The sequence below is a fragment of the Phoca vitulina genome, unplaced genomic scaffold, assembly GCF_004348235.1.
Source record: "Phoca vitulina isolate PV1807 unplaced genomic scaffold, GSC_HSeal_1.0 scaffold4, whole genome shotgun sequence".
In the NCBI taxonomy this organism is placed as follows: Eukaryota; Metazoa; Chordata; class Mammalia; order Carnivora; family Phocidae; genus Phoca; species Phoca vitulina.
In genome coordinates this window covers 38,096,219-38,110,836 of record NW_022589707.1, presented here as the reverse complement: position 1 = coordinate 38,110,836, position 14,618 = coordinate 38,096,219, and the positions used below count along the sequence as shown (strand labels likewise).

At 54.6% G+C, this 14,618-nt stretch overlaps 1 protein-coding gene across 6 annotated transcripts in view; it reads left to right on the top strand.

Moving 5' to 3' along the window:
* Positions 1-14,618, top strand: part of ADCYAP1R1 (ADCYAP receptor type I) — a 55,709-nt gene that overhangs the window by 17,546 nt on the left and 23,545 nt on the right. For 5 of the 6 annotated variants that reach the window (XM_032401832.1, XM_032401831.1, XM_032401833.1 and 2 more), the window contains 5 exons: positions 7,605-7,712; positions 10,076-10,096; positions 11,151-11,192; positions 13,541-13,653; positions 14,285-14,382. In XM_032401832.1, the coding sequence (XP_032257723.1) occupies positions 7,605-7,712; positions 10,076-10,096; positions 11,151-11,192; positions 13,541-13,653; positions 14,285-14,382 (382 nt within the window). The remainder of the gene's footprint in view (positions 1-7,604; positions 7,713-10,075; positions 10,097-11,150; positions 11,193-13,540; positions 13,654-14,284; positions 14,383-14,618) is intronic. The other variant, XM_032401834.1, reaches the window with a different exon arrangement.

Below are 14,618 nucleotides of genomic sequence, written 5' to 3'. Positions count from 1 at the left end.
CCAGAGGAGAGGACTGCATCTTCACTCCTTCCCCACCGCCCCCCACCCCCAGCACTGAGCTCACAGCTGGTCCCCATTTTATGGATCGGAAATATTGGCTGGGAAGTAAATTTCAGGAAATGGAATCTTATTTTTTTACCCTTGAATTGTGATGCTAAAATGAGGGGCTTGTTCTAACAATACCCGAGCATCCTCAAAGGGAGGACTGCGTCTTTGTCTGAGTCCCTTTGGTGTCCCTGGTCTCATGGGTTTTGAACACTGTGTGGAACTGGACAAAATCATCACCATGACAACCTGCGATTAGCTCCTTATTTTGTTCCAGTCGAGGCTAATGGTCCTTGTGTTCTCTCTCTGTTCAGTGTGCCCAAGTGGTCTTTTCCCCTCCTGCTGTCGCAAGGCACTGCGTCTCCTTGGCTGCTTTGTGTCTAGTGTCTTAGTGTGAGCAGCACCCTCCCACACCCCCAGAGTGTGCACAGCGCTCTCCCCTGAGCAAGATCCCTGCTGCGCCTGGGTTCCTCGCACCAGGTTCTGTAGAGGCTTTCAGGCTTTTGGGGGGTGGGGAACAGACTGAGCCAGGAGGGCACAGGTGGACTTCATGTAGAATTGGGGAACCAGAGGACAGGTGAATAAGGAGACTTGGGGGTGTAAAAGCAGAGAGCTCTCCCAGGGGAGAAGAGCCATTCTGATTTTCAACCTCTTTTGCGGGGGAGGAGAGGAGGGGAACAGGGACTGATGCACTTGACCATGTCTTCCTTGAAGCAGGCTTTCCCGGCTGCTGTGTCGCTAACCTGTCCTGGTTTTCCCCGGGTTTCTGGCCACCCCTCCTCAGTCTTTTTTGCCAGCCCCTCTTCTGAATGCTGCATTCCTTCTTCTGTTGGGACCAAGCCTTATTCTCTTCTCCTCTCTAGTGCACACCCTCTCACTAGACCCATCGTCCTGGTCCGCGATGGGTCCTACCTAGCACCCCTGTGCCGACCACCCCTGGTTCTCTTCCCCCTGTTCCGACTCCCCGTCTGCACTCCAGACTTGTATCTAACCGCCTGTGGGAAATCCACCTCCACTTGGCTCCTGGCACCATCTCAGACTGAACACACTCCAGACGAAGCCCTTGAGCTCCAGCCTGCCTCATGCCGTCCACCATTTGCTTCTCATCCGGTTTCTCTCCACTGTGGGGAAAGGCTGACCCCTCCAACCACACAGACACTCAAGCCAGAAGCCCAGGTGCCATCTTTGGTCCCTCTCTCCCTTTCACTGCATCAGTCAGGGTAGCCTAGATGTCACTGCAGTAACCAAAAAAATAATAATAATAATAATAATAAAAATAAAGACCTTAAGATTTTAGGGACGCAGCACGACAGCCTTTATCGCTTGCACACACGGGTTACAGGCCGGCGTGGTTGGCAGAGGCGGGAGGCGGAGCTTGACTCTGCACCGTCATTCAGAGCCCCGGGCTCCTTCCATCTTAGAACACTGCCACCCCCAACCTGTGGCCTCCCAAGGATGCTGCAGAGAGGGGAGAGGGAGAGAACGGGCGTGGAGCCTGTGAGGGGCGCCTCTGAGAGCAGTCCATCACCTCCACTTACTTACCATTGGTGAGAACTCAGTCACGGGATACGGGTGAGCATTAACGGTCACTGGCAGGCTGGCTGGCCACAGCTGGTCTGTCACTGGGCCCTCCAGTTCTGCCGCCTCCAGGCTCCCCCACACAGCATGCCTTTCCGTCTTGGCTGTCCTGGCTCCAAATCAAGCCCCTCTGCCCTCCCCTGGACTTCTGCCGTATCCTAACAGATACGTCTCCGTTTTGATTTGCTGCTCTTGAAATGTATTACCTTCCCACACAGCTGAATCAGATCATGGGACTCCTTGTCTTAAAACGCATCTGTGGGAGGCAAAACAGTGGTGTCCACGTCCTAATCCCCAAAGCCCGAGAATGTGTTACCTTACATGGCAAAAGGTACTTGGCAGGTGTAATTAGGTTAAGGATCTGGATTATTCAGGTGGATCCAATATAATCGCAAGGGTCCTTTTAAGGGAAGGAAGGTGGCAGGAGGGTCAGAGAAGGAGAGAGTTGAGGATGCTATGCTATTGGCTTTGAAGATGGTGAAAGGGGCCACTGGGCAAGGAATGTCTTGAATCTGGAAGAGATAAGGAAATGGATTCACGCTAGAGCCTCCAGAAGAAACGCAGCCCTGTAAACATCTTGATTTTAGCCCAGGGAGGTCAACTTTGGACTTTCGGACCTCCAGAACTGCAAGATAAGAAATTGTGGCGCTTAAGCCCTTGAGTCGGCTTTGTTGCAGTAGCAACGAGGAAGGTAATTCATCATCTAAGGGCTTCTCTTAGCATTTAGCCTAAAGTGCAAGATCTTTCCCTTGGACCACCGGACGGTAAGCTCTATGTAGGCAGAGACCGGGGCTGTTCTATTCACTCCTGTATTGCTGTGCAGCGTCGGACTCATTACTGACACAGAATAAGAGGGAGGGGAGGGAAAGTGAGAAGAAAAATAGGGTAAAAGGAGGAGGGGGAGGAGGAGAAAAGGCGTCTTGAAATCCTCCAGTCCCAACAACACCAAGCTTTGTTGGGACTAGAGTCTGGAACAGATGGGGATAGAGAAGCTGGATGTATTCTGTGGGGGTGGAAGGAAAATGAGTTGCTCTCCTCAGTTAGAGAAACCCAAGGCTCTTTCCCATCCTCCTCATCTCCCCGGAAGCGGTTTCTGGGGGGATTCAGAGCAGGCCCCATGAAGGAGGGGAGACGAGATAGAGCCCACACCACCTCTGAGAGGTGAGAACTGTGGAAGTGTGCGTGGGGCATTCTGGGAAGCCCCGAGGTGGCGACCTGAGTCTCCTGCGACCCCAGTGATGCGGGCCAGAGAGGTGGTCGGAGGGCTTTAAGCTCCCGATGGGGTCAGGGACATTGTCCCCTAAAGGAAAACTGTTTTTCTGCTCACAGCATTTCTGACATTGAACGTGTGGGTTTTCCAGGTTTCTGTGGACACCGACTGGTGTCCCTACAATTTAATTCACTTCTGACACTAACTACCTGGAGTTAGCACAGACCCTCCTGGCTAAGAGCTTGGTCTGAAGACTGTCTCCTCCCCCACTTCAGACGCCAGTTGTAAATCATGGGTCCCCATGTCATCCACACTTCTGTCTGACTTAACTACGAATTGGGGGTTCCCATGACCTACCTCCTGCTCAGTTTCAATAATTTGCAGTAATGGCTCACAGAACTCAGGGAAACCCATGTACTGGTTTACTATAAAGGATATACAAGAACAGCCAGATGAAGGGGCTCATAGAGTGAGGTCCAGAAGGATCCCAAGTGCAAGAGCTTCTGTCCCTGTGCAGTTCGGGGTGCACCAACCCAGAAGCTCTTTGAACCTCATCGTTTAGGGTTTTTATGGAAGTTCTGTTATGTAGGTATGATTAACTAAATCCTAAGCCATTGGTGATTAGCCCAATTTCTAGCTCCTCCCCCCTCCCCTGGGGTTGGTGGGTGGGGCTGAAAGTTCCCTGGCAACCAACCACCATGACCCCAGAGTCACCTCATTAGCATAAATTCAGGTGTGGTTGAAAGAGGCTTATGAATAACTAAAGACACGCCCCTCACCCTTATTAGGAAATTCCACAGGTTTAGGAACTTTGCCTGGAAGCTGGGACTAAGACCAAATACATAATTCTTACTATGTCATGGTACTGCGGTTCCCTAAACCCAGACACTGGGATTGGGCCCTCGAATTATGGATTTCAGTTCTAGTCTTTCCACCTGCCCTGGTGCTGTAGGAGTTGCCCCTAGGAACCTTAGTCCCTGGAGGGGAACCAGGCTGGGAACCTAAGGAGGGCACCAGGAGGGCTCCTATAGTGTGGCAGGCCATGGGGTAGGGTGGGGCACCTTGGCAGGTACCCCCTGGGAGATGTTTGTCTTGGCAGTGGGGCCAGAGAGTGCAGCCCCGGACTCCTTAGCCACCCTCTGGGCACCAGCAGGTCGTGAGTGAATCTCTGTTCCAAATTTGAGCTCTGGTCACCCAGAGTTGGGCATATGCTCAGAGACACCCTGCCCTTGCAGTGCACACAGGGAAACTGAGTCAGAGTCGTGAAGTGAGCCCTTGGCAGAAGTCAACCCAAATTCAAGTCTTCAGGCTGCCTTGCAGGTGCTGAAGGGACATGCAGGTGCCCTTCTGCTTCCTCTGCCCTCACAGGCAAACTTCTCAAATTTGTTTTCTGCCGCACCGTGGCCCCGGGCCTGATGGGTGTGGGAGGTGGGGCAGCTGTTGAGTAAGTAGTTGATAAGAGCATGGATTCCCCACCATGCCTCCAACCTGGGAGCCCCCCGCTCCCCTCATGGCATCTCTGCCTGGGGCCTGCATCTTTCCTTGCACCTCAACCCTCGGGATCATGCTCCCTCTATCTGAAGTGCCCCGAGGAACGTCAGCTGGCTGCAGCAGCTGGTTGTGCCAGGGCCTAATGTTCCATATTTTGGGAGCATCTGTTGGCTGGGGCTTCTAGGGCATGGGCCAGACACAGCCGTGCTCCACGGCCGTTCCACGGTTGGTCTTAGTGGACCACGGCAGCCAAAGATGTGCCACTGGGTCTCTTTCAAGGACATGACGTCATAACCAGCCACGTGCCAGCTGGTTTCCTGCTGTGAAGGGTGGGCAGGAATCAGCAGTAACTGGCTACTGCTGTGAGACCTGGGATGCTGCTCCCCTCATGTGGCCCTGGCGTCCTTGTCTTCTTGGTTTGTTACCCTCTGAGTTTTCTATGGTGCTTCCAGCTCCCAAACTTGGTCATCCCAGGAGCCAGGAGACCATAGGTCAATGTGACTGGGTGTGAATTCCAAAATAGCCAGGTCTGAATTCTGAGAGACCAGGTTTTCTGCATTTGGAAGTTTGGGGTGCCTTCTTGTCCAAAGGCTACCCGTAAGTCCATCATGGACCCCAACAGAGAGGCTGGGAGCCCATGAGGCCTGCCCTAGGCCCCCTTGCCCTGCCTAGAGCCTGCCCAGGCATCCTCTGTGACCGGTTGGTGGCACTCCACTGGAATTTCTCCTCACCTTGCAGGGCTCTGCTTCATCTCCTTGTCTGGGCCTCTCTCAGGGGAATGATTCTCAGGGACACCTAATTGAAATAATGAAATTAATGCCAATAACAGCAGTGACCATGCATTGAGTGAGCCTGGAGTTCCAAGAGCTTTACATGTATGAATTCATTAATCCTCACGACAGCTCTGGGAGGTGGGACACTCTCTCAGTTACCTGCTGATTGTCCTTTATCTGGTAAAGAAGCCTCTCCAAGCCCATATTTATAGACCCCTCAGCAGGATGTGGGTCCCTTCCTGAAACTGTACTCTGCCATCAGACCCTCCACGTGGCTGCCTCCCTCCTCCGCCTTTGCCCCCCCCCTTAGGAATTCTATCACCGCATGCACTTCCTCTGCCCACCTGATAAATGTGGGGTTCCCTGGGGCTCCCTTCTCCATGCCCTTCTCACTTCATGCCCTTTCCCAGGGCCTCACCCCCTCCACATGTGCCAGAGAGGGAGGCAAGGCCTGGGCCTTGGGAGCCATGTTGAGGACTTGAGGTGGTAGGTTCTCTGAAAGGTGTGCACTGCTGGGGGTGGGCTGGATGTCCCGACCAGATCTTCCTTTTGAAAAGATCACTGTCACAGCCTTGCGGGGTCAAGTGAGGAGACCATGGTGCTAGTAAAAGGTAGCTTACCCCTTAACTCAGTGGGGGTAGGGGGATGGAGAATAGGGCATGGATTTCACAAATACCTGGAGGTCAGACCAGTGGGACATGGTGGCCAGTTGGATATGGGAAAAGAAGGAGGAGACATAGCAAGGGCGGTCCGTTACCGAAACCCAACTTCGGCTGCCCTTTGTTCGAAAAGCCAATACTCAAGAGATGAGTTTTGCTTGGAAAGGAATATGAGCTTTATTCAGGACGCCGGCCACTTGGGAAGAAGGCAGTCTTGTCCAAAGGCCAACTCTGAGGTTTCTGCCGGCCTAGAGATTTTTTAAAGGGTCTAGGGCAGTTAATCAGTTAAGGGAGTACAGTGGTCTGTAACATTTCTTGATTGCATGCCCACCACAGACGCCAGCTGCAGATGTTATCGGGGTGCTCAGGGGTCATACAGGAGAGTCTGGCGACTGCTGCAGAAGGACTGTGTTCTTTCTAGGAAAGAATGCGTCATCTGTAGGTATACAAAGAAAGGTTTCGTTAATCACGTGGGTTAAGGGAGCTTGCTAAAGCCTGAAGACTACTAGCTTGGCCAGAGGGGCCGAAGTGGCTTCAAGTATGTCTAGCTGGGGCTGAGACAGGAAATGGGACTCTAGTGGGAGATGCTGAGCTGAGTCTTGGACAGGCTGGGTTTGGATTACCTCTGGCCTTTCGTGGTGGGGATACCCAGCCACGGGAGGCTGTTTTCAGGGAGTGCAGGTGTCAGGATCGGGGGTTGTCTGTGTGTAGCTCTGTCCCTGAGTCCATGAGCCAGTGATCTTGTCCGAGGTGGGAGGGGTGGGGCGCCGGGGCAGGGCAGCTGCCAGCGTCTGTGTTCATGCCTGGTTAGGGAAGGCGGAGAGGTGGCCAGCTGGTGGCCAGAGGCATTTCAGTGGAGAGAAGAGGGATAGAGCCAGAGGAGGGGGTGGAGCACGAAGGGAGGTGAGGAAGTGGCCATGGGGGGTGCAGAGAGCTCCCGGGTGAGGCTGGCCGAGGCTGGAAGGAGAGAGAGATTGCATGGTAGGCAGAGGGGCAGGAGGGTCTGCTGAGCCCCCAAATTAATACCTGGTCGTCAAGCTTGTCATCCTTCTTTTGCTCCCAGCAGCGCATATGCAGCGAGGCACCAAGTCTTGATGATTCCTAAACACCCCTCGGTCTGTCCTTGCTCCCCCTCCAGCCCTCTGCCTCGCCTAAGCTGGGCCTGCGCCACCACGGCACTGGCCTCTTCTGTCTCTGGGCTCTGCGTCCCTTCACAGTCCTGGGCCTTGGCCATGCAGGCCTCTGCCTGGACGGCATTCCCCTCCTCCCCGTCGGGCCGGTTGCTGCTCCCCCTCCAAGTCTCAGAGCCTCGCCATCTGGAAGGCAGGTGCGGGCCTCGAGCAGCACCCTTAGGCCAGACAGTTCCTGGCCCTCCCCTAGGGGCAGGGAGGGCCCACCGAGGAGACCGAGCTGAAGCGGGACCCCATAATGATGGCAGAGGCTGGGAGGACTAGGGGGAGCTGGTGTGGGGTGATGGTGGGGTGCTCCAAAGACCCCCAACATCTCATGCTTAGTGATCCCGCCCTGGCCTGGTATTGGCCTGCTTCTCCCTTCCCCACAATCCTTCCAGCACCGTGGGGCTGTGGGAGATGTAAAGTTAGGTGAGAGCTCCCTCTCCACCCCAGGAGCTCCTGAAATGTCCAGCTCCTCCTTGATGGGTCTTCCAGGGATGAGGCTGAGCCCTGCCTCACACAGTGAGCCTCACCTTCTCTCCCTGAAACCGTTCCCTCCCCCTGCAAGGGCCTGGCTCACCAGGGTGTGTGTGCCCACCCACATGTGTGTGGTGTGTGCAGTGTCTGTGCATGCAGGCGGTGGGGCCCCCTCTCACCAGGGTTCTCTCCTGCACAGGCTGCCCTGGGATGTGGGACAACCTCACGTGTTGGAAGCCTGCCCGCGTGGGTGAGATGGTCCTGGTCAGTTGCCCTGAACTCTTCCGAATCTTCAACCCAGACCAAGGTGAGTTTCCCCCTGGGGCTTCCCTAGGCCATGATTGGTCTAATCTGCTCCCCACACTTGGGCCCCAGGCCTTCCTGGGACGCAAGTACCAAGGACCTGGGGCCCCCTGCAGGCCAGTATTCCCTGTTCCAGAGCTCCCATGCTAGTGGGAGCATGAAACTATAGACCCTGGTCCGCACAGGGACATGGAAGCACCTGCAGACATGGCTCCCAGGGTGATGTCGAGATGCGCCCTTGGGTGTGAGGCCAGGCTGTGCCCTTGGATGTGGGCTCTGTCACTTACCCAATTTGGACCTTGAGTGAGGCAATTCACCCCTCTGTCCCCTGCCCCCCATTCCCTGGTCTGTCAAATGGCAATGTGGCATAGTGACTGGGGAATCGTGTGGAGGAATGCACATGGTAGCCCAGGTCTTGGCACATTTTAATGGTCAGTAGTGTTAGTTGGTGTTACTATCAGTATCACACATACAGGGATGCTCAGAGGCCCAGAGAGATACCCAAAGATGGACACACAATGAGACGCCTTCAGGCAGCTGGGCACAAGACACTCTCCCATGTGCACACCCACATACCCACTTAGATACTAGGTACGGTATCACAGAGAGCTCAGCTTGGGACATGTCTGTATTTGAGGTCTCGGGGGGGCCACTGATGTGCTGTGGAGATATTCAGGGCCCCAGACCCATTTGAGAGTCCTAGGGGTGGGCGGTGTCTGAGCTGTGTGACTCAGGATGTCGGGACAGGGGGCAGAAGTGAGGGGGGCAGTGCTCTGAGAAAAGGCACAAGGCCTTAATGACCACATCTCCAAGGGGAAGGGTCTGACAAAGAGGGGTTCGTGCAGATCTCTTCTTTGGGTGTGAGCTGGCCTCTCTAGGCCAGTTCCCACCTTTCAGCTGGGACCTTGTAGACTCCTAAGAAGGGCTGTTCTCCAGCCAGACTGCCCTAACTCTGGGAAGGGCCTAGAGTTGGACCCTGGTCTTCCACCCCACTCCTTGTGGCTGTGGAGGGAACCAGGACACCAAGTTAGGCGGGGCTGGACTTCAGGCAGGTGATGTCCTGAGAACCGCCCCACTGACTGCTGAGCCCTGGGTTGGGGCCTTGTTTAGGGGAGGATGGATGGCAGGGACTCTTGAGGGGATTAGAGACATCTGAGTCACTTGTGTGCTCATGCACAGGACCTTGTGACCTGGTCTTCAGCTTCCTCTTTCACCTACCTACCTAAGGCTTAGGCCAGTGTCCTTCTAGACCTGGAGAGTGTTCGAACTCCACTCCACTACGGAGTCCTGCCTCCCTCCATCCTCCGACCTGTCTAGCAGAGGCAGAAGGCATATTCACTTTCACTTCTGGAACTCTAGCAACCGGGACTCTGCCTGGAGGGGCAGGTGCTTGTGGGAGGTGGCAGAGGGGAGAGGGGCAGTATGTTGGGGTGCAGGGCCCCATCCGAAGACCAGGGGAGGCAAGGTTTAGCTAAGATGCCTCCCTTCCCCTCCTCCCACTTCCCCTTCTGGTTGTTTAGCCACACCTCCCACCTCCAGACCTGCCAGCCCAGAAGGAGGATGGCTTTAGGCTCTTCCATCCTGACAGCTGGGGGGCTGGGTGTGGCCCCAGAGCCAGACAGGAAGTGAATTTGGAATCAGAGACAAACTCGGGCTACAGTGTGCATGGGGCCTCGGTGCGGTGGCAGCTGGTGACTCAGCCACATCCTGCTGCATTCCTATGGAAACCGCCTTCCCCACTTCCTCCATTCATGTACTCCTCTCATTCATCATTTACCTGAGGCTTCTTGAACATCTACTTTGGGTCAGGTACCACGGCGAGACTGCTTCTTTTCGACAACAACCAAAAAGGCAAAATGACTCAGTGGTGAACTAAGATTTTAAGGAAAACTTTCCTTCACACTCTGTCCCTCCCTTTGGCAACTGCACCATGAATGTGTTATTTACACCTGATCCTTAATGGCTCATTAAGGCAGGGCCCTTTAGTGTCTCTGTTCACAAAGCTGGATTAGTGAGACTTGCCTTACATGCTGAGAAAGTTGAGAATGGCGTTTCTCCTTCTATGTCGTGGCTTCCAGGGCCGAATCTGTTTGCTGTAGTAGTCTGAAGATACAGGGGCACTGAGCTCCCCTCCTCCTCTCAAATGCCTCTACTCATCTCTCCGCAGCTGGGTCGCATTCTGGAGGGAGAGGTAGAAGTCTCCCGTGTCTGGCCCACCCCCAGCCTACAGTCCTCATGCCCCTGGGTCCCCGGCAGAGTTTGGGCATGGGGAGTGGGGGAGGGAGGAATTCAGCAGGACCCAATGAGAGCAGACCCAACTCTAGCTCCCTCGTTCACCTCTGGGTTCTCTCTCTTTCTCTGTTTCAGTGTGGAAGCTAGAAACCATTGGTAAGAGGAACCTTGGAGAGGACAGGCTGCTGATCATCTGTCCATCTGTCCATCCAGCGGGAGCCCAGTTCTGACTGCTGGGAATGGGTGGGGGTGGCATGAGAGGCTCCTCAGGGACCAGATTCCCCACCCCTACCGCCTGCCCTTAGCCATCTGGGGAGGTGGGGGACACAGGCAGATGGAAGACACAGCGCTTGGCCTCGGGGTGCTCATGGGCTGATTTGGGAGGCTGAGACACACTGGTGGATGGGATAGAAAATGAGCATTGTACGGGCCTGAATGTGTGTGTGAGCCCATGTAGATACTGACATCCTCAGTGGTTTGACGCTGGAATGGACGCAAGCTTGAGAGACCTAACTATGCAGCATGCAGGCAGGGTAATGAAAAGGTCAGGAGAGGCTTCTTGGAGGGGGTGGCATGTCAGCTATGTGTTGGAAACAGAGGATTTTGAGAAGTAGAAAGGAAACGAGGGCTCATTGCTAGCAGGGGGTTCGTCATAAGAAAAGGATGGAGGTGGTATAAAGAGTCAGGAGAGAGAGAGAAAAAATGTCCATGGATGAAGTCCTGGGCTCCCTTGGATGAGACAGTTGGGGGCTGAGATGGAGGCTTGTAGACCCAAGAAGAAACCCAAGTCCAGGACCCGTGTTGCTGTTCCTGCCTTTTTCTGGAAAAGGCCCAGTCATCCTTTTCCATTCCTCTCCCAGTCTGGAGGCCCTCCCACCTTCCTGACGATATCCCATTTCCACTTCCTGTGGCCCAGTGGGGAGAACTGAGTCATGGGCCATCATCAGCATCACAGAAGTACAGAGCAAATGGGATTGATGCCAGAAGGCACGGGGTGTATGTGTGTGTGTGTGTGTGTGTGTGTGTGTGTGTGTGTGTGTCAGAAAGGTGTGTGGCTGCTGTGTGTGCTGCAGCCTTTTGGCTGAGACCCCACCTCTGTCCTTCAGACCAGGGATGGCCTTTACCTTCCAGGGTAGAGAGTATACCATGCACAGCCCTGGCATGCTGATGGCTGTGCGTGCTGACTCATGCCCACTTCTGTGCTTTGCAGGGGAGTTCGATTTCCCTGACAGTAACTCCTTGGATCTCTCAGGTGAGGGGATAAACTGGGGCCCACCATGGGCTGGCTGGAGGGAGGGCATGTGCTCACACGGGAGCTTGGGGGCCCCGTTCCAGGGCAAGCAGGGCCTTTCTGTGGCTGTGTGATCTCTGGAAAAGCTGTGGATTTTCTCCATAGAAACTTGCACTCACGTGCTCAGACAGAACGTTGTGCGGACAATTTCTGGGAGCACAGATCTCTCGAAGCCACACTGTGGACTCCAAGTACAAATCCCCTGGATTCGATGACCTCTGATAGTTTGGAACTCCCAGGTGCAACGGTGGTTCTCCGACTTTCAGTGTGACCTCAGTCACCTAGGGGGCTCGTTAAAACTCGGATTCCCCGCCCCCAGAGTTGCTGATTTAGTGGGCCTGGGGTGGGGCCTGAGAATGTGCATATCTAGCCAGTCTTCCCAGTGATGCTGATGGGCTTGTCTGGGTAGGGTGCCCACTTTGAGAACCAGTGCCCTAAAATCCTGTGCTCCTACGAAATTGCTGGGGCAAAATAGTCTAGTGAAGTGGGCGCAGTCACGGCAAGGTTTTGACAATCTAGAGAGTACTCCATCTTCTGGAGATTTCCATCAGAACAATAGAGCGGCAAATTCGTGGAATAGTTTTGAACAAAAAGGTTTATATGCCTCTGTGCCCACACTGTCTTATAAAAAGAAACGGAGAAAGGAGGAAAATAAAAGAAAGGAAATGGCTTCTACCTCTGGGACACTTTTAAATAATTGCTTTTCAAAACAGCTTCCCTTTCCTCTTCCCACCACCCTGTTGTGGGCAAAGCAGAGAGGAGAGGAGGCCCAGGAATGGGAAGGGACTTGGCCAAGGCCATGACTCCCCTGGGACATGCAGACTTTCAGAGGGACTTGGAAGGAGGTCGCTAGTAACAGCCTGACATGGATTTGCTGGAAGAAGGAGGAATTTGGCATCAAAATGGGGGACAGAATTGACTCCTCCTCTCCCTGGGCCTGTCAGGCATCCTCCTTGTCCTATGTCACAGGACTCCAAATTCGAGAAGCGGTAGAGACCAGTAGTCTCCCCACTCTGGGCAGAGCTGTCTTCTGTGGCAGGGTCACTCACCCTCTGCTTCTTCCCAGAGTCCCAGGAAGTGTGTTTCTGACTCTCTTGGCAAGAAAAGACTTGGCCTCAGCTCTTCCAACTCAGCTGGCGAGGACACGGGTTTGGAAAAGTAGAGGGGTTTGCTGTCTTGGCCTCTGCCCTTGCCTCCTTCCCGACCTCCCCAGAGGTGGCCTTGGCCACAGCAGGGGGAACTTTCCAGCAACATGGGTGCTGGAGCTCCTTTTCTGTGGAAGTGTCTTGTTTTACACAAGTTCCTGGCCCCTGAATCTTGTGAAAGAAAGAACCATTGCCACGTGCCCTAAGATAACAGGTAAACTTCCAGGAAGCCAGTCTGGGAACAGGGGTCGGTCTGGGGCCACGGTCCAGGGCTGGAGGCAGAGGGGGCTGCTTGCCTTCTCCCCTCCACGGGATGGCCGTGGTTTACCCTTACAGACAATTGGGAGAGGGAAGATAAAATGAGCAATCATTAAAGGCTAAAAGGCCCCAGGCAGGGCCAAAACCAATCTAGATTCCACCCTACAGACCGTAAATGACTCCTTCCCCTTTGGTGTCCTACAAAATGGCCTTTACAGTCTATCAAAAGGAAATTAAAGTACATTAGTGACAGGAAACAGACCTCTAAACCTGGGAAGACGAAAGTTTTTTTTTTTTTTTAAACCTAAATACATATCTTAATAAGATCTGGCGCTAGGTTAATGGAGGTCTGGTCCTTGTTAATCAAGCAAGCCATGCATGTATCCCCTTGGTACGGGATCTTGCAGCTGTTGCAAGGCTCAGAGCTCCCGGTGTTTGAGGGGCACTCTGGCTCCAGAGTCACCTGAGCTGACTCCTGGACCAGAATCCCAGGGTTGGAGTGCGCTGGCGGCTGGAGTCTGCAATGGTGATCGCACATCATTCATCTCTGTTCACCGACGTTTGACAAGTGCTGACCCAGGGCCTAGGGAAGAGGCTCAGGCCTTTCGTCAGTGAGCGTTTGCCAATTCCAGAAGAGAGGGAGGCCCAGTCCCCTCAGCCCTTGTTAAGAGATCAGCTGTGCCTTGTCTTCCCCAGTGTCCTTCGTGTAAAGGCTGAGCTTGAGGTCACCAGCAATTCCTATGTTCCCGCGGACGGGGCAAAATTTCATGAACCTTCAATCACTGTGCTTCCCAGATGCGCATATGGGTTTCTAGAAATTCTCACTTAAGAAGTAAATTTCAAGTAAGAATTGCAGGGTTTTCTTAAATCATTCCCGTGCCCCACTGAGTTTTTGTTCTACTGCAGACGTGAGGGTGGTGAGCCGGAACTGCACTGAGGATGGATGGTCAGAGCCGTTCCCTCATTACGTAGACGCGTGTGGGTTTGATGACTATGATGAATACGAGCCTGGGGACCAGGTGAGTGGCTGTCCCCACGGGGAGGTGGCGGGGGTAGGGCTGAGGAGGCTGGTGACCGGGTGTCCCCACCAAAGGCCTTGGCTCCTGTTGGGCCTACGCGTCCCTAGGCAGCACGTGAGTCCCTGCTGTGTACCCAAGCCAGACGCACGGAGACCAAGGCCTTCATTCACTCGTTCTGGGCCAAGAAGCATCTGCCTTGCTTCCTGAGTTCCCCCAGCCCCCACTACATGGCCCCTACCTCCCTGGCTACTCTTCCGGGACACGCATCCTTCCTGTGGCCCAGCAACTGAAGGGTTGAGGCAGGGCCCAGCCGGGGGCCTCCTGGGAGCTTCTCAGGCTAAGGCTGATGCCTGTTCTGATTGGTCAGTGCCCTTGCGTTCAGCAAGCATTTACTGAGCATAGGCAGAGTACAGACACTGTGGTGGGGAGGAAGAAGCTCATGGGGGATGGGGTGGGGGGCAGGGTAGTAGAGGCACTGAGCAGGGAGAGGAGGAGGTGAGATCAGCAAGAGGAGAAGAGAGGAGGGAGGAGCTGGGTGGTGGACCCCTGGGGTGGGCAGGCCCTGGCCCGAGGGCGCCGGGGCTGGGGCAAGCCCCATGTGGAGCCCTGGACGTTTTGTGCTTTGCTCCAGGATTATTACTACCTGTCAGTCAAGGCCCTGTACACAGTTGGCTACAGCACATCCCTTGTCACCCTCACCACTGCCATGGTCATCCTGTGTCGTTTCCGGTAAGGACCCCCCGACACATACCAGCAGTGTTCGAGCCAGTGCAGCACCCCCTAGCTCAGAGCCCTTGCTGTGTCCCGCCCACCCCTGCCTTCTCCCCTGGATGTCAGCCCTGGAGGTCCCTTAGAAGGCAGTTCCCCCACCCCTCTGATAACAGATGGGAAACTCGATCTGAGAGAGGGCAGCTGACATGTCCAGGGCCATGGACGGACCCTGGGCAGGAGACCTCCATGCCTCA